General features: G+C 43.6%; 1 protein-coding gene across 1 annotated transcript in view; it reads left to right on the top strand.

Annotated features, from left to right (window-relative positions):
- The first annotated feature begins 8,300 nt into the window (after positions 1-8,300).
- The window catches only part of KIAA1467 (KIAA1467 ortholog), a 36,688-nt gene continuing 21,559 nt past the window's right edge, over positions 8,301-23,429 (top strand). The window contains exons 1-3 of the mRNA XM_011993613.1: positions 8,301-8,452; positions 19,344-19,739; positions 22,245-22,343. Coding sequence (XP_011849003.1) covers positions 8,416-8,452; positions 19,344-19,739; positions 22,245-22,343 — 532 coding nt within the window. The 5' untranslated portion in view covers positions 8,301-8,415. The remainder of the gene's footprint in view (positions 8,453-19,343; positions 19,740-22,244; positions 22,344-23,429) is intronic.

Below are 23,429 nucleotides of genomic sequence, written 5' to 3'. Positions count from 1 at the left end.
TTAGGCACACTGGCTTCCTCCATAGAACCAAGCTTCTTTCTTTTCCTTCCTCCCTTCTTCCCTCCCTCCTCCCTCCTCCCTCCTCCTTTCCTCTCTCCCTCCTCCCTTCCTCCCTCCCTCCTCCCTCCCTCTCTCCCTCCCTCCCTCTCTCCCTCTCTCCCTCTCTCTTTCTTTCTCTCTTTCTTTCATGGAGTCTCGGTCGCCCAGGCTGGAGTGCAGGGGTGGAGTCTTGGCTCACTGCAACCTCTGCCTCCCAGGTTCAAGCAATTCTCGTGCCTTAGCCTCTCCAGGAGCTGGGATTACAGGCATGTGCCATCACGCCTGGCTAATTTTTTGTATTTTTAGTGGGAATAGGGTTTCACCATGTTGGCCAGGCTGGTCTCGAACTCCCGACTTCAAGTGATCTACCCGCTTCGGCCTTCCAAAGTGCTGGGATTACAGGCATGAGCCACCGTGCCCAGCTGAACCAAGCTTTTTTCTGACTCGACCTTTACATGTTCTGTTCTTCAGCCTTACGTGAACAGCTTCTACCCATTCTTCAGGCCTCAGCTTAAGTATCAGTTTCTCAGAGAGTCATTTATTTCCTCACTCCCCAAACTAATCTATGATGTCCCCATGATTCTTTCCCACAGTACTAGGTTCTTTTCCTTCATTGTGCTTGCCGCACTTTGTAATGATATATGTATTTATTGCTTGCTTAATGTCTGTCTCTCCCCTAGATGGCAAGGCCTTTGAAGGAGCTTACAGGATTTGTTTACTATTTTATATCCAGCTCCTTGAAAGCATGGGCTAGGAACGGCCTCATGAGAAGGCTATAGTCAGTGGACTCCAGGAGCAGTAACTTGATACTGTTAACTTTTCCTATTTTGTGTTACCATTCCTTTTTTTTTTTTTGAGACACAGTTTTACTCTTTTTGCCCAGGCTGGAGTGCAATGGCACGATCTTGGCTCGCTGCAACCTCCTCCTCCTGGGTTCAAGTGATTCTCCTGCCTCAGCCTTCCGAGTATCTGGGATTACAGGCATGTGCCACCATGCCCGGATAATTTTGTATTTTTAGTAGAGATGGGGTTTCACCATGTTGGCCAGGCTGGTCTCAAACTCCTGACTTCAGGTGATCCACCCGCCTCAGCCTCCCAAAGTGCTGGGATTACAGGCGTGAGCCACCGCACCCGGCCTTATAATTCTTTACAGATGTGCAGAGATGAAATGGCCAGAGGTAATGATCAGAAACGCTGAGTCCGCCTAATAGGAGGGATGGGGAGAAGTTGACAGCCACGAGGCATATGTGGCACATGTGCACACTGCTGAGATTCACACGCAGAGGGACTACGTTTCCCCATCATGCGGCCTTGGTGCTTGGACTATGACACTGGTATAGAGAAGAGTGGTGAAAGAACATGAGAATATTTGCATTACACAAAGCAGGGAGTATGTGCGTAGGAAAAAAGTTTTATTAATTATAAAATCCAGCTGGGCACAGTGGCTAACGCTTATAATCCTAGCACTTTGGGAGGCCAAGGCAGGCAGATCACTTGAGCTCACAAGTTCAAGACCACCCTGGGAAACATGGCAAAACCCCATCTCTACAAAAAATACAAAAATTAGCCGGGTGTGGTGGTGCACACCTATAGTCCCAGCACTCGGGAGGCTGAATTGGGAAGGATTGCTTGAGCCTGGGAAGCAGAGCTTGCAGTGAGCTGAGATTGTGCCACCGCACTCCAGCCTGGGCAACAGAGCCAGAACTTGTTTCAGAAAATAAATAAATAAATAAATAAATAAAACAAAATAAAGTCCTCCCCCTCTTTTTTTTCTAAATTGATTTCATTCTTTTCTCATAATGTGATGGGTATTTATTCCTGCATTCACATTTATCCAATACACATCTGGGACCATATGCTATGCATTGTGTAGGGCTAAAAAGATACAAAATTTCACTTCCATTCTTTAAGAACTCAACATTTAGTATGGGAGTTTTAATATGATAGACATATATTCAAATTTAATATTAGATATTCAAATTAAATATGGTATATATATTCGTATTACAACACACAGCTGCCTATAATAAATAAGATGTGCAGAAACATGAAGTGTTCTAGAACTTCAGTTACCTAGTCAGTGGTACCCTGATTTACTGACTTTTAGAGGATTACTTAGGACTTAACCAGTGAGCCAGATATGCAGAACTGAGAAGACTCAACAAGGATGTAATCTAAATATGAAAAACTCAGCACTGCATAGGTCCTGACTAACCAGAACATGTCTGACTAATCAGTTAGCACTCCCAACCAATGAGAACAAATGTTGGCCCAATGTCAGTTACATTCAACACTGACATCTGTCACGAATCAAGTACTGTCATAAAGGAGTTCATAGTTTGGTTACAATGCTATAAGTGAGGCAGGGATTACAAGTAGTTTTCCATTTTTGAGCCGAATCCAATAGATAGGTAGTGGCTCCCTGGATAGTGGAGTGAGGGATTCTGAAGCTACGTCTGGGCTCACTGTCAGAGTGTGGTGATTGACATGTGCCCTGGAAGAAGAAAAGACAAACTGGGCCGGGTGCGGTGGCTCACGCCTGTAATCCCAGCACTTCGGGAGGCCGAGGCGGGCAGATCACGAGGTCAGGAGATCGAGACCATCCTGGCTAACACGGTGAAACCTCGTCTCTACTAAAAATACAAACAATTAGCCAGGTGTGGTGGCGGGCACCTGTAGTCCCAGCTACTCGGGAGGCTGAGGCAAGAGAATGGTGTGAACCTGGGAGGTGGAGCTTGCAGTGAGCCGAGATTGCACCACTGCACTCCAGCCTGGGCGACAGAGCAAGACTCTGTCTCAAAAAAAAAAAAAGACAAATTGGAGCATACATGCCATCTATCTGACGTCACTGCTTGTGATTAAAAGACAGAAAAACCTGCATTCAAATCCTTCTTCAAGTCCTTGGGAATTGTGTAACTTTGGGCAAATGGCTTTATGCATCTGAGTTTACCTTTTCTCACTGATAGACGACCTACCTCCTAGGATTGCTGTCAGAATTCAACAATATATTATTAGAGGGGCAATATGGAGAACAGTGTGTGAGAATTCCACTGTATGGAATGACAACTTCCAAGGAAATGTTCTGCTGATAGGGTGGAGGTGAGACTCCAGCCTCATGTTGAAGCTAACGGCCGCAGAGGGCAGGAAATAAGGGAGGAGGAGAAAGCCTGAGAGTGGAACTGACCCAGGAGATCTTAGTGGTGGGGAAGATGAAGTGATGGGGCCAAGAGCAGAGACTGGGAGAAGAGATGCATCTAACAGAGATTTTTTGAGGGGGCAGGGGTGGGGGGAATGCTACGTGCCTTGACCCATCTCCCCGGTCCCTTGAATCTTCAGGAAAACCCCTCAAGTCACAAGATGCTTGGCCCATTGCATATTTTTTTTGGAGGTCATTGAAAGGGCTGATCACGACTGGCAAGGGTCCAAAACACTGTCTTCTCTTGGGGGCTGTTACCATCCATACTGCTACTACAGGTCCTTCGGTCAACATGAACACGCTAGAATGAGGGATGGGAGGACGAAGAGCTCATTTGGCCTGGGTGTGTCTGTTCTTAATTACACTGTTCTCAAACATGTGTTCCAGCCAGAGGCTTGTTAAGAAGAGGCCTTTGTTTAAATTTCAGGGCCCACAAAGCATTTTAGAGTCCAGACTCTAGAAAGTTTTATAGGCTGGAAGTCTATGTGATCTGAATGAGATGAGCCCTTGTGTTTTATCAAAGGACATTCTGGGAACATAAACCTGTTTGTCTTCATGACAAGCCATGCAACTCCTGGGTAGAGTTCAGTTCTCTGTGAAGAGAAGTGAATATGCCACTGGTACACATGCTTTTCAAACTTCTTGATCCCCACGCAAGACTGATTTCACAGGCTCCTTGACATCTGCGTTTAACCCCCAAATGTCCTCTGCTGGGCACCTCTTTCGCTTTTCTCAATCTCACTGCCCTCATTGCTATTTGCTACGACATTTTCTTTTTGCTTTTTGGATCTTGTACTCATTACTGCTTCCTGACCCTTTTTGGCACTCATGTAGCTGAGGGTACTACCCTCCGCTTCAGATAAGTCAGTGGAGTTCAGATTTGTCCATCCTCTGCTGATAGATGTAGGAATGGCTTCCAGGAATCTCTCTGCAGAGGGAGTGAGGAGCCTCCTGGGAGAGCTTCAGCTTAGACACATAAGTTGTGACAAGAAACTCAGCTCAGGAACAAAGCCTTAGTCCCTACAGCAGAAAGGCAATCCTAAGGAGAGCAGCGCCTGAACCCTTTCCTACCATCAAGAACTCAAGAACTCAGGTCTGTAATTTACAAAGGCATGGGGTGACCAGTGTCACAGAGATTGGCTAGATGCTCCCCAAACTCGTCTCCTTTTCTTCCTGGGCTCATACCTTCCCAGCACACATATTCTGTGTCTGAGGTCTAGCCTAATAAATGTGGGCAGAAGTCACGTACACTAGCTCCAGGCCTGGCACATAAAAATTCTTGCATGATCTGGGATGCAAATGATCCAGTGGAGACCTCTGAGGCCCTAAGGATGAAGCACCTGGAGACAGAAGGGTCTGGGTCCCTGAATGACTGGGAGGAACAGAGCTCCAGCGCAGTCTACTTGCACCCCCACCTTGACTGTGACATAGGCAGAAATAAACTTTTACACTCTAAAATCACTGAAATCTTGAGGTTGTTTGTTACAGCAATTCTCTTGCTCTGGTTGACTCACTAAGTAACCAGAGCTCTGTCTAATGAAAATACTGCATTCAACCTGAAGGAGTAGCAGCATAGCATTGGCAATTTCCTAATAAAGTGTAACATATAAAGGAGAGAGAGGCAGTCTTCCCTAGTTAACTTTGCTCCTCACAGCTTTGACATTTTAGGAGCACTAAAATATGAGGTGGCATTCAGTGGGAGATACAGGAAGAGGCAGCAGTTTTTGAGAGGAGGCGGTTTTTGAGGGGCCTGGCAGCGCAGTGGAACCAAGGAGGAAGGGAGGCAGCTGCTGGTAGATACAGTGGCATTGGTTCCAAGAGGAGGTGGTGAAACCTAGCGGGGGTAGTCAGGACCAGCAGAAGTGGCCACACTGTCCAGGGAAAGGCAAGCATTAGATGGCCAGATTTGATCATAAACCCATGCAGGACACTTAGAGATTTCGAGCAGTACTTGGAGTATGACGAAGGTAATAACCAGCGATATGGGTTCCCTCTATGAGTTATGGGAACTTGAGAAATTTGGGGAAGAACACTCTCACTGGAGATCAATGTAGGAAAAATAGAAGGTGATTTTTCTGGCTTCAGTTGTGCTTTTTCAGAAAAGTAATTTCTTCAAAGAGGCACAGCAGCCAGGCAGGTTAGACTGTCCATAGGCATCCTGCCCCTGCCACTCTTGTACTTGTCAGGGAGGCAAGCCAGGTTCAGAAGGCAGAGAGGGCCCGGGTGTTTGCATTTTCCACAGTGACCTCAGTGGGTGTTTGGGCAACAAAGGTATTCACATTCCACTCTGTAGCTAGAGAGGAACTCACAGGTATTCTCTATGTAAAAGGTAAGGATCCTGATTCATTTGGCAGCTGCTTTGAAGTTTTTTCTTTAATTGAAAAAAAGTACATTAAATTTGGGAAATACTATTCTAAGCTGCAGTTCCTATGTTCAAATGGAAAAAAGTTGTGGAGGGATGAAAGAGATTTCCAGAGGGACAAGGAAGACAAAGTGGGGGAAAGCTCAGAGAGCCAAGGAAGGAGGGATTCCTGGGCGCTGGCCTCCTGGCAAAAGTCATTCGGGCAAAGCTGGGGTGATTATGGAGCGTGGAGATGCCTTAAAGGTCAAGCATTGAAATCTGAGGAGCTGGAGATGCTGCATCTGTTGGATGTGTGTACACTAACACATGTTTATATGTACACATGTAAGTGTGTGCATGCACATGAGCACTTTGGGTAACTACACAGTTTGAAGCAAAGTTTTTTTTTTTCTTTTTTTTTGAGACAGGGGTCTCATACTGTTGCCCAGGGTGGAGTGCAGTGGTTCAGTCACGGTTCACTGCAGCTTCCAACTCCTCAACTCCAGTAATCCTCCCGCCTCAGCCTCTCAAAGTTCTGGGATTGCAGCCTCAAGCCACTGTGCCTGGTCCTGAGAAAAAGTTTTTAAATAAAACTTTACATTTTACATCTTTATTTTATTTATATCACAGAAGAAAGTACTCTCCTGGAATATACCTTTTTACTAAGAAAAGGAGACAGATTTTTCTTCTTTCTTCCTATCCTGTGTGACCTGGCTATGCCTTTCCACCCAAACTTTCTCCTAGAATCTCAAGTTCTTGTTCTGCAACTAAAATGAACATTTTTCTACATCCCTGTCACATTCACAGGTTACTTTTCTCAGTCTTCATATTTCAGGAATGTGTTTCATTTAGTTAAACTGATACCAGGCAAGCTACTACTGGCTCATGGTGACTTGTAGTGTTGCTCCTCTTAGATGACCTACATAGATGTAAAATATGTGTTTTAATCATGCCTCTAGAGATGTGGCAAGCTGTAGAAATTTTGGGTATTGTAGAATGCTGAAAGAATTAATAAATAAATACATTACTAAACCATTAAATTACTATGAAATGTATTATTTGTTATTAAGTTACAAATTCTAAATTGTTAAAACATTAAGAAATTATTGATAAAAAGAGTGAACACTTAGAAAACACTAAGTACCAGGCACTGTTGTAAGCACTTTCCACGTATACATTTAATTCTCAGGAGAACTCGATAAACTAGAAACTGTTTTGTTCCCATTTTGCAGATGAGAAAATTGAGGTGGGGAGAAATTAAGCAACTAACCCTCTGCCTGGCATCTAGGAAATGAGGGAGTCGGGATTTGATCTCCGCAGGCCTGGCTCCTGGCTCCAGAGCATGTGCTCTATCAGAGACAATGACATTTTTTTTTTTTTCCCCGTGGGAAGAAAGGAGGTGAGACTGATTGCTGGAGACTCTCAGATTACTCCCACAGGATAGTCCTGTCTGCAGTTTCTCACGGGAATTAGGCAGCCTGCAAATGAGATTATCTTGGAGCTTTTGTTGGGACCCTCAGAAGTTACATTACCTTTCTATTTCTCAGCTTTCTCTTAAATAAAACAAGGAGAGTGGGACTAGATGGCCTCTAGGATCTGTTCCAGTTCTAAGATAACATAGTATTAGCATCCCTGCACTAAAATGCTGATCTCTTGCTTGTGGGAAAGCAGCAAGTCAGTTCTTCCTTCTACACCACTGTGCCTGGTCCTGAGGCAAGCCAAGTTCAGAAGGCGGAGAGGGCCCGGGTGGTGTTTGCATTTTCCGCAGTGACCTCAGTGGGTGTTTGGGCAACAAAGGTATTCACATTCCACTCGGTAGCTAGAGAGGAACTCACAGGTATTCTCTATGTAAAGGTAAGGATCCTGACTCATTTGGCAGCTGCTTTGATTTTTTTTCTTTCATTGAAAAAAAAGTACATTAAATTTGGGAAATACTATTCTAAGCTGCAGTTCCTATATTCAAATGGAAAAAAGTTGTGGAGGGATGAAAGAGATTTCCAGAGGGACAAGGAAGACAAAGTGGGGGAAAGCTCAGAGAGCCAAGGAAGGAGGGATTCCTGGGCATTGGCCTCCCGGCAAAAGTCATTCGGGCAAAGCTGGGGTGATTATGGGGAGTGTGGAGATGCCTTAAAGGTCAAGCATTGATATCTGAGGAGCTGGAGATGCTGCATCTATTGGATGTGTGTACACAGTCAGTTGCTCCTTCTACACCCTTCAACTAGAAGCTGCAGCGTAGGATGCTGAGTAGACACCCGTAAAGAACTGGGAGCAAGAAATGAGGGTTCCAGCTAATAGGAAACTTCAACCTCTACCTAAGAAGCATAATAGAAACACTCTTACTAGGTGCCTACTGTGTGCTGTGTGTTTTAAACAGGTCATATCATTTAATTCTCACTGCAAGCCTGTGAAGTATGTAGTATGCCTTTAATTTAAAAAAAGCAGCTGCAGCTCAGATGCCCCAAGGGACTTGCCCAAGATGGCCCAGCTAGTAAGTGATGCAAGCAGGATTCAAATCCAGTCTGCCTGATTTCAAAGCCCACGTACATTGCACAATCCACACCTCCTTAAATATCTCGTTCGAATCATTTTCACTGCAAGCTTACGCGGTATTTTCTCCCCATTTCACCGACACGGCAAGTGAGACTCAGAATGGTGAGGTGACCTGCACAGGTAGGGTGGAAGAAAAGCCTGCGGAGCTTGTACTCGGGCTTGGCTTCCCTCGGCTCTGTCCCCAGCAAGCGGGTCTCACCTTTCCCGGTGCCAGCCCGGCGCACCGCCCGCCCGGAACTACGCTTCCCGGCAGAACCCGGGCGTGCGCACGCGCACCGGGGCCTCCGCCATGGCGACCGTGCTGTCCAGGGCGCTCAAGCTCCCGGGTAAGGAGTCGCAACCTTGCGACCACCCTGTCCCCGCCAGTGTTGGAATAAGGGGAGGCGAGGCTCTGGGGTGAGGCCGGTCGGGCCTTGGCCTCAACCCAGACACAGCTGCAGGCGCCCAGTGGCGAGGAGGGTGCAGTCCCTGGGGGCTGGAGTTCCTGTGCCACCAGGGGGCGAGAGGGGCGTCCAGCGGGGCAGGGGTCGCGGGCGCCGGGCGAACGCGGAGACGCGCGGGGAGAGGGCGCCGAGCAGGTGTTGTGGCGGGGAGTGTCAGAACGCCGGTCGCCGCTGTCCCGAGGGGAGGCTAGTGAGAGGAGCATCCTTCCCGAGCGCCGCGGACCGGGCACCGCGGGGACTCCGGCGCCTTCTGTCTTGGCTGGACCTGGGCGGGGGCGGCGGGACGGCGAGTGGCCCTCTGTGGATCATCCCCTCTACCTAATGACAGCAGGGAAGCATCCATGAGGCAGGTGGGACAGGTGTTTACGTCCCTTCCTAGTTTACAGAAGACAAAATGAGAGTTGTTTGGCTAATTGAATTGTCCCAGGTCTCTCAAGTATTGGGAAAGCTCGGCCTTGAACGTCAGGGGTCTTTTCACTCTAAATCCTGAACTTTTGATTCCACTTGGTCGGTCTCCAGCTGCCGAGATTAAGCATGGGAAATGATTTGGCACCTATAAGTTGAAGATAATGTCTGGAATCTTCTTTAAGGCAGCGTTAGGGGTGATGACAACTTCCAGAGCTGATTCAGTACTTCGGGCAGCAGCTCCAAGTTTTTTTTCCTTTCTTTTTTTTTTTTCCTTCCTGAACCTCCAGAGTAGGATTGTACTGTTAGAAACTTGATATTTTAATAAAAATATATTTATTCCACCCAAGTAAATTTTAAACATTAGGCTTTAGAAAAACTGATGGTTCTATCTAGATAAGTTTTAAGCATTAAACTATAAACATTTGTTTGCTGATAATTTGTATTAGAGGGAAAAGCAGTTGCTTTCACTGTTATCTCTAGAGAGGGCTCTTTGGGTGTTGGGTGGATAGCTAGTTTGAGGTTGCAGGGGGATTACAGGGTCCTTGTTCTCAAGGAGCTTCCAGTTTACTACCCTGAAGTGAACCTTGCCATTTGGATGACACTGGGTTGGATATTAATTTGCATTTCTGTCCCCAGACTTCATGACCTCAGACAGATTTTTTTTTTTTTATGGGCTCATTGTAACATTGGAAGGAACACTGATAGTATCTGTCTTGGAATGTGTACATAACACTGGAATTAAATGAGAGACGTGGCCCTTTACCTGCAGGATTAATTTTTACTTTGAAGAGAGTAGCCTTGTATATCCGTAGTGTAGAATGATATCCTCCCAGAGGGGTAATAAAATGTCAGACACATTTAGCTTTATTTTTTTCTTTTAGGGTCCTTTTTAAAAAAAATTTTTATTTCAGTGTAGGTCATTGTTATTCTCTAAGAATGAGAATGCGGGGAAATCTTGCTTTAGCAACTCTTGAGCTCTTTTGTGTTCTTATGCCCCAAGGCTGTGGTGTTATTATTCCCTGGAGTATTAGTTGTAGGAACTGGTTGGGGTTCCCATAGCCCAGTCCCTGAGCCTGTTTGGCAGGCAGCTTGGCCCTGAACCCTGAGACATGCTTGATACCTTTTTAGGCCCAGATATAGTAGGCATGCGTTCTTTCATGTGATGTGGGTTTTAAGAAAATAAAACCACTTGCACTTTTCCTCATCTTCTTGCCCTTTCTTGCCTCCACCCAAAATACTATTTTTAGTTTTTGCATTAGGTACAAGTTGTTTTCATATAGCTTTTTTTGACTCCCCTGTAATTGGGGTTCTGAGACTGCTGTCCTGTTTGGGCTACTGTGTTATGTTCCCGTAGTTAACATCCCCACTGTTTTCTTTTTTGTTTTTGTTTTTGAGATGGAGTTTCGCTGTTCTTGCCCAGGCTGGAGTGCAATGGCGTGATCTCGGTTCACTGCAACCTCCGCCTTCTGGGTTCAAGCAATTCTCCTGCCTCAGCCTCCCGAGTAGCTGGGATTACAGGCATGCTCCACAACACCCGGCTAATTTTGTATTTTTAGTAGAGACGGGGTTTCTCCATGTTGGTCAGGCTGGTCGCGAACTCCCGACCTCAGGTGATCGCCTGCCTTGGCCTCCCAAAGTGCTGGGTTTACAGGCGTGAGCCACTGTGCCAAGCCCCAACATCCCTACTGTTTTCATGTGTGAGGACATCAGGATGGAATGGTGGCTGAGAGCATGAAACAGGCTCAGATTCAAATCCAGTCTTTACTTAATTAGTTACTTAATCTCTTTAAGCTTTAGTTTCCTCATCTGTAACAATAACATTATTATGGAACATTCACTCTATGCCACACATTCTACTACATATTTACCTCCTAGGGTTATCTGAAATAGTAAAGGACATGGATGTACTTAGGAGATCTAGTAACCTCTGACATACGTTAATTAGTCAGTAAGTGTTAGCTGTTGTCATCAGCACCATGCTCATTTATGAATGTGATACCTGAAGGAAGGCTTGATGTAATAGTGAGCTCTTGACAGATCTCAGCAGCCTTGTTAGAAAAGAGCAGTTTCGCTAAGCTCAGGAAGGAAAGATGTTTGGCTCACATGCATAAAATGAGGTTAATTAGTAGCAGAAGGCCAATATGACATTTATAAAGCCAGTAGGACAGCTTGTCTCCTAAGTATATATGTATTTTTTTCCTTAGGCCATTTTATAGTTTGAAGGTCAAACACTGGAGGGAATATCAGAGCAAAATGATTTTTTATGATTTGTTTTATTTGTATAACTTAGAGTCATTATATGCCCTTGGATAAACTAACCCATGATATGAATTATTTACCTTTAGTTGCAGTAGAGTGTATTGTATAGTATATGTACAGTACAGTGTATGCTATAGTATCATATATGTTATAGAATAGTGTATGTTTTAGTATATTTCCTGAAAACATTTGGGTATGGTATAATTGCATCACTTTCCTATTTGTGTTTTCCTCTCTACCATTTTGGAAATCCTATTATATTTAAACAGCATCTTTAGTCTTCCTAAGAGGAAGAGCAATAGCTGTGGAAAGCTCACTTACAATGATTTGCTATGAAATCAGTGCCCTCTCCCTTATTCTTTGAAAACCTTTCATTCATTAAAAATTTGGGTGCTGGCTGAGAGTAGCAAGGAAGCGAGTGAGTGTTAAGTGTCCTGAACTTGGAAAGCTGGATTTGATGCCTAGCTCCTCAGCCTGAGTAGGACTTAAGGCAAGTTGGCGGACTTCTTTTACTTCACTCTCTCTTATTGTCTTTCTGTAAATAGAAAAAAAAATTATTTAAGACTTCTCTAATAAAAACTTGCAGTCGGTAATCCTTAAGCTGAAGTTTGTTTTGCACTATCTGAAAAAAAATTAGTGTAAAAGTATTTATTCCTCTCAAAAGGCTGGCCAAGAACTGGCCCCTAGTCTTCTGTGATGTAAAGAAAGCACAGGAGTATGATAACTCTGAGTACTTGTGTGCTTGTCTTTATATTTCGGCGATGTCCTGGCTGGGTCAGAATGCTTGGACATCAAATTGCATGTTCTTTCTCTGAGGACTTTTGAGATATTGCTCCACTATCTCTTAATAGTGTGTGTGACTATGGAGAAATCTTTGCCTGATTTTTGTTCCCGTCAGTAGTGACTTGATTCTTTTTCCTTTGGCCTGGCTGCTCATAGGATTCCTTCTTTGTCCTTGAAGTCCTGCGCCTTTACTAGGATGTATTTCAGTATTGATTCTTCTGAATCAGTTTTTTTTGGGACTCTGTGTACTCATTATTCTGCAGTTTTAGGTCTTTATTGTAGGAACTTTTTTTTTGCAACTCTTTAAAATACTGCTTTTGGTATTTTCTTTTCTGTTATCCTCTTCCGTCATGCATATATTGGCTCACCTTTGTTGTCAGTATCTATCATGTTGTTTCTAGTCTTTTTAAAAAGCCTTGATTTTTTTCCATGGGATCATATGTAGCCAGTACAGACTTTGAGGCCAGGCTGGTTTTGAATTGTTACCTATCACTTGCTGTTTAACTATGGGCCAGTGTGTTAGTCTGTTTTCACACTGCTAATAAAGACATACTTGAGACGAGGCAATTTACAAAAGAAAGAGATTTAATGGACTTACAGCTCCATGTGCCTAGGGAGGCCTCACAATCATGGTGGAAGGTAAAAGGCACATTTTACATGGTGGTGGCAAGAGAGAGAATGAGAAAACCAAGCGAAACAGAGTTCCCCTTATAAAACCATCAGATCTCGTGAGACTTATTCACTACCATGAGAACAGTATGGGAGAAACTGCCCCCATGATTCAATTATCTCCTATTGGGTCCCTCCCACAACACATGGGAATTATGGGAGTACAATTCAAGTTGAGATTTGGGTGGGGACACAGAGCCAAACCATATCCACTTAACTTAAACTTCAAAGCCTCAGCTTCCTCGTCTTGAAAGTGAAGACAGTAATGTGTCTACCTCACATAGTTGTTATGAAGATTTGCTGAGATAAGAATTTTTTTTTTGAGACGAAGTCTTGCTCTGTCCCTCAGGCTGGAGTGCAGTGGCATGGTCTCAACTCACTCTAACCTCCACCTCACCAGGTTCAAACAATTTTAATGCCTCAGCCTCCTGAGTAGCTGGGGTTACAGGCGCCTGCCACCACACGTGGCTAATTTTTGTATTTTCAGTAGAGACAGGGTCTTGCCGTGTTGGCCAGGCTGGTCTTGAAGTCCTGGCCTGAAGTGATCCCTCGCCTTGGCCTCCCAAAGTGCTGCGATTACAGGCGTGAGCCAGCACCCCTGGCCTGAGATAAGACATTAAAAGGGCTTGGAAGAGTGTAGGATAAGTGTTCAGAACTGCCAGCTGTAGTTATTTCCATTTCGTTTTGCTTGATTTTCACTGGTCTGTTCTTTATGTCTCTGACTCTGTTTTCAGCAATATCTGTTCCTTTAGCTGATTCCAATAAGGATTTCTTTTCTCAAATTGGTTTGTTATTTTTTCCAGTGTTTTCCTGAGTGCTTATTTCAGAGAAGACGATTTTCCTAAATTTCCCAGACTCTGTGGGGAAGTATATGTTCATTATTTCTTCCGTCTTGCGGTGTGATTTGTCCAGCATTTGTTCTTCAGCTAATTGTTTGCTATGTTTCATTGTTACTTCTTTCTTGAATATTCATACAGCTTTGTGGTATCTTGTGGAATGAGTACTAAACATGGCTCCTTTCTGGTTATTACTCACATTTAAATGGGGCAGTTGTTTGACAGCCTGGCTATTGCCAGAGGGGTGATGTAGGGCAGTTGGAAGCAAGAATGTAATCCAGGCCTGTTAAGTCAGCTGGCTCCCCACCAGCACGCTTCCTGTGTGGATGTCTCTATCCTGGCTAGGACGAGGCTTTTCACAGGACTGTAGGGTGCTGGTTTGGCGTTTCCTTCACTGACTTTGTTGTGCCAGTTATCAATTTATTGCCTGTGAACTCCAAATTCACCTTTGTTGACTGATCTGTGAAAGCCGGTGTGAGCCCTTTTAAATATCGTTTGTCCTGCCTTGGATATTGTCTCTCAGTCCTAGGGGACCTTTTAGAGTTCTCTTCCCATCTTTATGTTTACTCTCCTGTCTTTGCTTAGTAATTTTTTATGTTAAACTTGTCCTCTTTGAACTACTGCTTGGCTTCTGTCTCCTGACTGGGCGCAGTCAGAGTGATTATGCCCGGTGATTTTTCGAACCTACCATCCTGACAGTGTGCTTTTTGTGACGATGTCAGCTTGTGCTTTTCCTCCTTCGGTCCTACTTCCCTTTGACTCTGTGGTGTCGAATGGGGCTCATTGGTGCTTCTGTGACCCCAGACTTTGTCTTTCCAAGCAAGCAATTACTGGTTTGGCTGTATTTGTGGAACAAGGGAGGTAGTATAACTTGTTGGTTAGAACAACAAGTAGACTCTGCAGTCAGATGCCTGGGTTTGAATCCTGGCTTTTCTTTTGGCTAGTTCTGTGATCTTAGCCATCTTACCTCTCTATATTTTATTTTTCTTGTTGATAAAATGGGGGATAATAATAATAATATCTACCATATGAGGTTGATGTGAGGATTAAACGAATTAACACATGCAAAATGCTTGGATCAGTGCCTGGGACAGTAGGCACTCAATACACTTCCAGTTGTCATCGTCATTATCATCATCATCATCTTATTGTTGTCATGATTATTAATTCTGTGAACTCGGCTCATTGCTGAAGATCTGCAATATATGTGCAATATATATCCACAAGATGTATTTGCCTGCTCTTACTGAGCTTTCTCAGCTGAGTACAAGTTTCAGTGCATTTGGTTCATAACTTGTGGTTTGGGAATGCGACTGTTTCCTATTTTGTGTTCTATTTTTATTTTTCTTTATTTGTCTTCCTGGTTTTAGGAAGAGAATGTGACAGAAATGCCCACTTTTGCCATCGTTAACTAGAAGCATGTAATCTTGCTAAACAGACCAATTTGACAGCAGCTTTTTTCTCAAGGAATGCTTGCAAATTGTTTTATAAATTTCTTACAGATTTTATAAGTTCCTGGAGCATATGCTTCTCTTCCTGCCTGCCTGTGATAGTACATAGCACGAGAAAAGTGAATTTCCTTTAAATTGTTTTGCTGGGCAGCATTTTATTAATGATTTCACTTTGACAAAGGTGCTGTTTTAGCCCGATACGTTTCTCGCAGGGTGGAGACTGACTAGCAAGATTGAATTTGATGTCGATGCTAAATTTTTCACTTGGTGCTAAAAATCCAATTGCACAATTATAGGGTGGCTTAAGCATGTGTTCAAAATGCTTGGGAGTTTTAATTGAATCAGTATGTGATGTGAATGCCAAGAAAGCTATCAAGATCTTACATTATAGAAATTGAACTGTTGTTTGCTATCTGGAGTAGATAGGAAATAGGTCTGCCCTCCCTTTCTCTGGTCAGACTGTACCTAGGATTGTATCCAGTTCCAGGAACCATACTTTAAAAAGCACAGACGTATCACATTGTGTCCGGAGGAGAATGACCAGGATGTTGAGGACACCTGAAACAATGCTTCTTCAAGTCATGGGTTGAGAGAGGTGGAGGTGTTTGACTTGGAGATGAGAAGAGTGGGGGAGGGCACTGGGAGATACAATGCCAGCACCAGTGATGGCAATGATAATAATAGAAGCTAAAATTTGTTGTGTGACTATAAGCCAGGCACTGAGAACCACACATATATTATCTTATTGGATTCTCATCACAATCGTATGAGCTAAAAAGAATAATTATTTCATTTCATAAATAGGGAAATTGATGCTCAAGAAAGTTAAGAAATTTGAGACCACATAGTTCATAAGAGATATAGCCAGGATTTGGCTTGATGTTTGATTGTGAAGAATTGAGCTCTGAAATACCATATCATATGTCTCTTATGACTGATACCTTTGAGTGTTTGAAGGACTTGCATGTGAAAGAGGGATCCCAGAAATTAAAACCGGGGTAGATAATTGGCAACTTCCCAGAAAAAAATTCTTGAATCAGTGTAAAGAATTTTTTTCTAAATTAGAGGTCAGTGTAGCCCTAATACAGGTTACATTCAGGTGTTTGCTAAGTGACTGGTTGGTAGGTCTTTGTAAGTAGCTAGTTGTAAGTTTGGGATGGGGTGGGGATGGATTATGTGATCTTTAAGGTCTCTTGCTGTGCTTCCTTAAGTGACTCTAGAGTTGAGAACTCTGTGTGTGCTTTCCTGTTTTTCAGATACATATAAACATTTTAAATGGTCAAAAAATACATACACCATAAAATTTACTATCTTAACCATTTTAAGTATACAGTTCAGTATTAACTGTATATGCACCTCATCTCTAGTACTTTTTCATCTTGTAAAACTGAAACTCCATACTTATTCAGTAACAACTTTTCCTTCTACCTCCAGACCTAGGCAACAACCATTCTACTTTCTGTTTCTGTGAATGTGACTACTCTAGATAACTCATATAAGTGGAATCACACAGTATTGTCTTTTTGTGCATGGCTCATTTCACTTAGCATAATGTCCTCAAGGTTCATCCATTTTGTAGCAAGTGTCAGAAGTTCCTTCCTTTTTAGAGCTGAATAATATTCCGTGGTATGTACATATCACATTTTGTTTATCATGTCAGGTGTATTTTAGCTAAAAAAACAAAACAAAAACAATCACTTTAAAAAGCATTAGAGTTAATATTATTCTAACAACCCATGGCTCTGTGTGCAAATTATTATGTATAGAGTTATCTGGGTTGGTTAGGGAATGGTGTGCCCTAATTTACCAAATAATTTGGTTCATGGAGTAGAAATACAAATTGAAGGAGATTATCTGGAACCTCTACTGACCCCATGGCATATTCTGAAAGTACTATTTTGAATTAAGTTTCTAATAACTGGATTTATTTTCTTGTAATTTGTGCCTTTAAAAAATCAAATATAATATTTTTTGGGCAAAGTGTGTAGCTTTGAAAATAAAAATAAATGGAAATAATTTCTAGTTATTAGGATGACAGATTATTCAGTATTTTCTTTGGATTTTTTTTGAAAGTACTTAATGTTATAATTCTGTGGAATGTTCATTTTAAAAAATCTAAAATTTATTGTTTTTTTAATGTACCAAATACTAAACTTTAACACCACAAGTTTTACTTCCAACATCTGGTATTGGAGAAACCAGCCACCAGTATTTCAACGTAGGTTCTTTCTATTTTCCCTAAGTGTAGCCGGTCTGAGAAATAAAGAGAAAGAGTACAAAGAGAGGGATTTTATAGCTGGGCCTCTGGGGGTAGCATCACATATCAGTAGGTCCGTAATGTCCCCTGAGCCGCAAAACCAGCAAATTTTTATTAGGGATTTTAAAAGGGAAAGGGGTGTATGAACAGGGAGTAGGTCACAAAGATCATGTGCTTCAAAGGGCAATAAAGATCACAAGGCGAAGGCAAAATTAGAATTACTCATGAGGGTGTATGTCCCGCTGTGCATGTATTGTCTTGATAAACGTCTTAACAGAAAACAGGGTTGGAGAGCAGAGAACCAGTCTGACCAAAAATTACCAGGCTGGAATTTCCCCATCCTAGTAAGCCTGAGGGTACTGCGGGAGACCAGGGCGTGTTTCAGTCCTTATCTCAACCACATAAGATAGACACTCCCAGAGCGGCCATTTATAGCCCTCCCCCAAGGAATGCATTCCTTCCCCACGGTATTCCTTGCTGGGAAAGTAGTTCGGCAATATCTTCCCTACTTGCACGTCTGTTTGTTAGGCTCTCTGCAAGAAGAAAAATATGACTCTATTCTGCCCAACCCTGCAGGCAGTTGGTTATCTTCCCTTGTTCCCTGAGAATTGCTGTTATTCTGTTCTTTTTCAAGGTGCACCGATTTCATATTGTTCAAACATACATGTTTTACAATCAGTTTGTACAGTAGTGGTCCTGAGGTGATGTACATTCTCAGTTTATGAAGATAATGGGATTAAGAGATTAAAGTAAAGACAGACATAAGAAATTATAAGAGTATTGTTAGGGAAGGGATAAATGTCCATGAAATCTTCACAATTTATGATCAGAGATTGCAGTAAAGACAGGCATAAGAAATTATAAAAGTATTAATTTTGGGAATTGATAAATGTCCATGAAATCTTCACAATTTATGTTCTCCTGCCGCGGTTCCAGCAGGTCTCTCCATTCGGGGTCCCTGACTTCCTGCAACAATCTGGTCTCCATATAGTGTTTTATTCTTTCATTTTATTAATTGAACAAACTGAGATATAATGTATGAAATGACATCACCAAGGCCAAGGTGACCCAGAGGTAGACACTAGCATTAGTAATTATTCTTTTCCTCTTTTTAATTAGCTGGGTTATGTGTTTTTTATTTTTAATATTTCCTCTGAACAAAAGATTTAATGATAGAGTTTACATTAGTGATAGATTACCAGATAAAGTCTCCCCAAAAGAAACATTTTCTTGGTTGTTACTTGGTGGTAACATGAAGTAAAGGCATAAAATCATTCAGTCATTGGCAATGAGGCCAAGGGGTGAGTGGCTTGGGAGAAGGTGTGCCTAGGCCTGTCTGTAATTTCTGTCTCAGCTATCCCAAATCAACACTGCAGGCTAAGTAAAAACAAAGTGCTTGCCGTGCAAAGCAGCCTCAAGGCAAGTCCCCTACCTCTGTATTCCAGCTAGATCACCACCCCTCCCAGAATGCTTGCTCAGAAGAGCAGTTTTTGGGGGTAAACACTATTTACTAAAAGATATACTGAAAGGGCCTTCAAATCACAGGATGGTTCTTAGAAGTGAGATTTCAATACATCTTCAGATGAACATTCAGTGTTCAACTTTCTAAGTTGTTTCCATAGAAACAGTTGGGAAGCCACAGATATTGGGCTGTGAGAAGCAGCGTATGGAGAATAATTGTTTTAAAAGTTTACCAGGAAAGATTAGGACGTCACAGATGTAAGAAAATCTGAGGCAATATGCACATTAGGCACATGGAGAGTTGACATAGAGCCATGGTCTTTTTCTTGAGTGAGATTCGAACACATTAAGAGAGCTTTCTTTTTAAACTGAAGACATTTTAAATTTGCTAACTTCTGCCTCCTTTTCCGTTGTCTTCAACTCATGCAGGCAGTGATCCTGGAGCACTGTGCTTTTGTTTTTCCTTCCATTCCTAACCCCTGCTTCGCTGGCTTGTTTTACAGATAGCCACCAAGGTTCAAACTTGATGTAAACCTGGATTTTTTTGTTTTAGTTTTCTGTGTTCTCCTGGGTATTTACAGATGCCATATATTTGGTGAGGGTGTCTCCTCCCCAGTTCTCCTTGACTCTCTGTTTTTCTGTCTTTTCAGGGAAGAAGAGTCCAGACCTAGGGGAGTATGATCCCCTCACCCAGGCTGACAGTGACGAGAGTGAAGACGATCTGGTGCTTAACTTGCAGAAGAATGGAGGGGTCAAAAATGGGAAGAGTCCTTTGGGAGAAGCGCCAGAACCCGACTCAGATGCTGAGGTTGCAGAGGCTGCAAAGCCACATCTTTCGGAAGTCACCACGGAGGGCTACCCCTCGGAAGCCCTTGGGGGCCTGGAACAGAAGGCAGCCTCCTCCCTGGTGTCATATGTGCGCACATCTGTCTTCCTGCTGACTTTGGGGATCTCGATGATCCTGGTGCTCCTGTGTGCTTTCCTGATTCCCTGTCCTCCCAGAGATCTGCACAGCACCTGGAGCCGCCACTTGGGCTCCCAGGGAGGTGAGCTGCAGAATCTTCAACCCTAATCCTGTGAAACTTCATGCTATCTCTCATTACATTTAAATTTTCCTCTAAATCTGAAAACTTAATATGTGTCATGTGGCATTCCCCACCCTGCCCTCCCCGCTGTGTGGAGGTGGCAAGGAGATTAAGATTTGAAAGAAAACAAACACCTCCAAAAACCTGGGAATCACTGCTCTGTGTGTCTGTCGGCATTGGTCTTTATTCGACCCAGAGAGGACGGGGCTGGTTTGCTGGGTTCCTGCTGTGGAGCCAGCACTGTATCGGGGGAATGCAAAGCTGTAGGAAGGGCTATTTACAGAGAAAAGCAAGGTTCAAGGCCTGGCTGCACCAGGTATAGGGCTCTTGTAGAACCCTTCGACATTCGTTGATTATAGAGGCCTGATCTAATTTAAATGGTAAAATAATTTCATTTCCTGTAAAAGATAGTTGCCATCTTTTCTTTCTTGCTCCTCATGGTTAGGGTGGTGCTGTCTGAGTAATTCCAGCTATTCTGTCTCCTTTTGGAGCAGGCTTCTTTAAAACCTCTTGCTCTAGAATGGGACTTATGTCTCACCTGTGTTGAGTAGTCCTGTCTCTTGTGAACTGGATTAGGCTCTCCTCAGACCCTGGCATCCTGTTGATCTAGAAATGTTTATCTCTGCCACTTCTCTGAGCCTAGTTGGATTAGCTTCTGACAAGTTCTGTGTTCTCATCTTCAGTTTCTCTGAAGGCAAGTTTAATTTACATATATTTATATACAGTCTAAAGGTGACAGATTGTTGGTGTGTCTGCCACCCAGCTTTAGAAATAGAACATCATTGAGACCTTCACAATCTCTTGTGTGTCCCTCCTGACCACATCCTCCTCTGCCCACCAAAGGCCTCTGCTATCCTGAATTTTTTGTTGATTATTCCTTTTTCTGTAAAGTTTAACCATGTCAATGTGCCAGGTTTTAAATTTTACATGAATTTAATCATGCAGTCTTCTGTGAACTGCTGTTTTTTTTTTTTTTTTTTTTTTTTTTTTGTGTCTTGCTCTGTCACCCAGGCTGGAGTGCAGTGGCACAATCTCAGCTCACTGCTGAGACTTCGCCTCCTGAGTTCAAGGGATTTTCGTGCCTTAGCCTCCCATGTAGCCGGGATTACAGGAGCTCGCCACCACGCCTGGCTAATTTTTGTATTTTCAGTAGAGACGGGGTTTCGCCATTTTGGCCAGGCTGATCTTGAACTCCTGACCTCAGATGATCCGCCTGCCTCGGCCTCCCAAAGTGCTGGATTTATAGGTGTGAGCCACTGCGCCCAGCCCGTGACCTGCTTTTTTGTGCCACTTAATTTTCTGAAAACAATTTATTGAGATTCTTCTATATTGACGCATTATACCTGGAATTTATTCATTTTCACTACTGTCTAATTTTCCATGGTATGAATATCCCATGATTTATCCATTTTACTGTTGATGAACCTTTAAGTAATGCTTCCATTTTTTTTTTTTTTTTTTTTTTTAATAAATAAGTGATGCTGCTAAGAGCATTTTTGTGTGTGTTTCCTATTGCAGTGTATAAGAATTTCTCTAAGGCATAAACCTGGGAGTAAAATTGCTGGATCATACCACAGGGTGTGTGCATGTTCATTATTAGTAGTTTATGTTAAATTATTTTCCAACGTGGTTGTACCAATTTACACTTCCACTAGCAGTGTGTGAGTTCTCTCCAAATTGTGTGGGCATCCTCGGAGTCCACACTGTTGGGTGGTCGGGGGATGGAAGTCCAGACTCCACACGAGGCCTCTGCTGACACCACCCCTGTGGAGAGGAGGGAGAGGGCTGCCTTGTTGATGCTAGTTGGGGTGGAATTCCTTTGGTCCTGCTCGGTGAGGATGACAGTCCTGGCCCCCACCTGGCTTTCTCTGACATGACCCTGATGGTGGTGGTGGTGGTGGGGTGCCTTGTTACATCCAGGAGAGGATGGGAGCCCGGCTCCACATTCAGCCTTTGCTATATGGGTGGGTGGAGCTGGGCCCATAATTTTATCTGGGGTGTTTGGTTGGAGTAGGACAGTTATTATCTAAAACTTTCCTGTCTTGCTGGACTGCACCTTTCCTGGGCTTTTGGCTAGGGAAGCCAGCCTTATCTGGGGCTTTTTTTGTCTGTACCTGTGGTGTTTTTGGGTTGCTGGCTTTTCCAGCACCCTCTCTGGGTATTATGAGGCCAAAAGAAAACCCAGGGGACTCATCACCTTGTCATTCCTTGGGTCTTGCAGTCCCTAGCTGGTCTACTTCCTTCTCTCCGCCTTTTAGAGTTGTCTTATGTTTGTTGTACATACAGTGTGCAGGACTTTTCGATGCACTTAGCCGGGGTGAGGGGAGCAGGGAGTAGGGAGAGGTGTGTCTACTGTACCTGGTCAAGGAACTGGAGTCTGCCTGGTGTTTATAGAGCTACTGGCAACAGAGAACTGGTTTGTGGTAACTTGCTCAGGACCTTTTTGTTTTTTTATGTGTATAACAGGTGGGGACCTGTCTCCATTGGAATTGGCTGATGTGAATGGAGATGGCCTGCGTGATGTGCTTCTCTCCTTTGTGATGTCAAGGAACGGGAGTGCAGTAGGTAAGAGACGTGTCTTTTCAAGACTGCTACAGGGATACCGTCAGCTAGGAGAAAACATCAGAGCTGTGTCCCAAGTGGTACTGCAGAAGGATCTGCAGTGAACAGAAAGTTAACCGTGGTTCTGGCATACATGAAAACCCTCATAGGAAAGCTTCCACATACAAATAAAGCTCAGTCTAAAAAATCAGAAGGAATTATAGCTGGAAGGAATTTTTAGTCGTGACCAGGCCAGTGAAGAAACTGCGATGCAGAGAGGAAGCGACTTGCTCACACACTTTGCAATGAACAGTGTTTAGTCCTCGGGTTTCATGGGTTTTCTCCTGGTTTTCCATTGCTTCTTAGATTATAGTGAACATTGACTTTATGCTACCTTCCTATTCCTGGCAGAAAAGTTTTGTTCATAGACTTACACATCTTCACACGCATACCTGTTGGTCGGGTGTTTTCCTTTCCCCCTTCAGTTTACGCTTGTAGACCTGCTGTCCATCCTGCTCTCTGCATGGGGAAGCTGAGCTGTATGGATGGTATCAGCAGGCTTCCTTGCCTGCTGGTCTGCTTTCAATGGGGAGCACAGCTCAGGAATGGGAGGGGAGGAAGAGTGTGAGGGGAGGTATTCACTCCCCTGGCTCCCTCCCCGCCGGGGTCACCGCAGGATGGCTGCTACAGCCTTGACCCTGGGTCACAGCTCGTTTCAAGGTGGCCCTCCTATAGGACTTTGCTTTTCTGGATTCCAGTAATTGCATCCTCTCCTTGTGTCTTTGTGGGGGAGCCTAACAGTTCTGAGGGTCTGCACTATCACTTGTGGTGTTTCTATACGCTGGCCACATCTTTGTGAATAGTCTCCTTATGAAACCGTCCACAACTTACCCTAATTTAGGGTGCTGTTTCTGGGATCCCAGCTTTTACACGTGTCAGCTGTAGAAAAAGAAAAATGTTCTGATTTCAGCCTAAGTACACAAGGCTTTTGGTTGGTCCTGCAGTCTCCACTACAGTGGAGTCAAACTGCAGGCTGTGAGCTGATGCAGGGACCTAGTTTGATGTTGAGGGTGCCCTAGTGACTGCTTTTAAGTCATCTAGGCCTTGGAA

Source organism: Mandrillus leucophaeus, unplaced genomic scaffold (genome assembly GCF_000951045.1).
Source record: "Mandrillus leucophaeus isolate KB7577 unplaced genomic scaffold, Mleu.le_1.0 Scaffold431, whole genome shotgun sequence".
In the NCBI taxonomy this organism is placed as follows: domain Eukaryota; kingdom Metazoa; phylum Chordata; class Mammalia; order Primates; family Cercopithecidae; genus Mandrillus; species Mandrillus leucophaeus.
The sequence above is the reverse complement of the archived record's forward strand: the minus strand, read 5'-3'. Positions and strand labels throughout refer to the sequence as shown.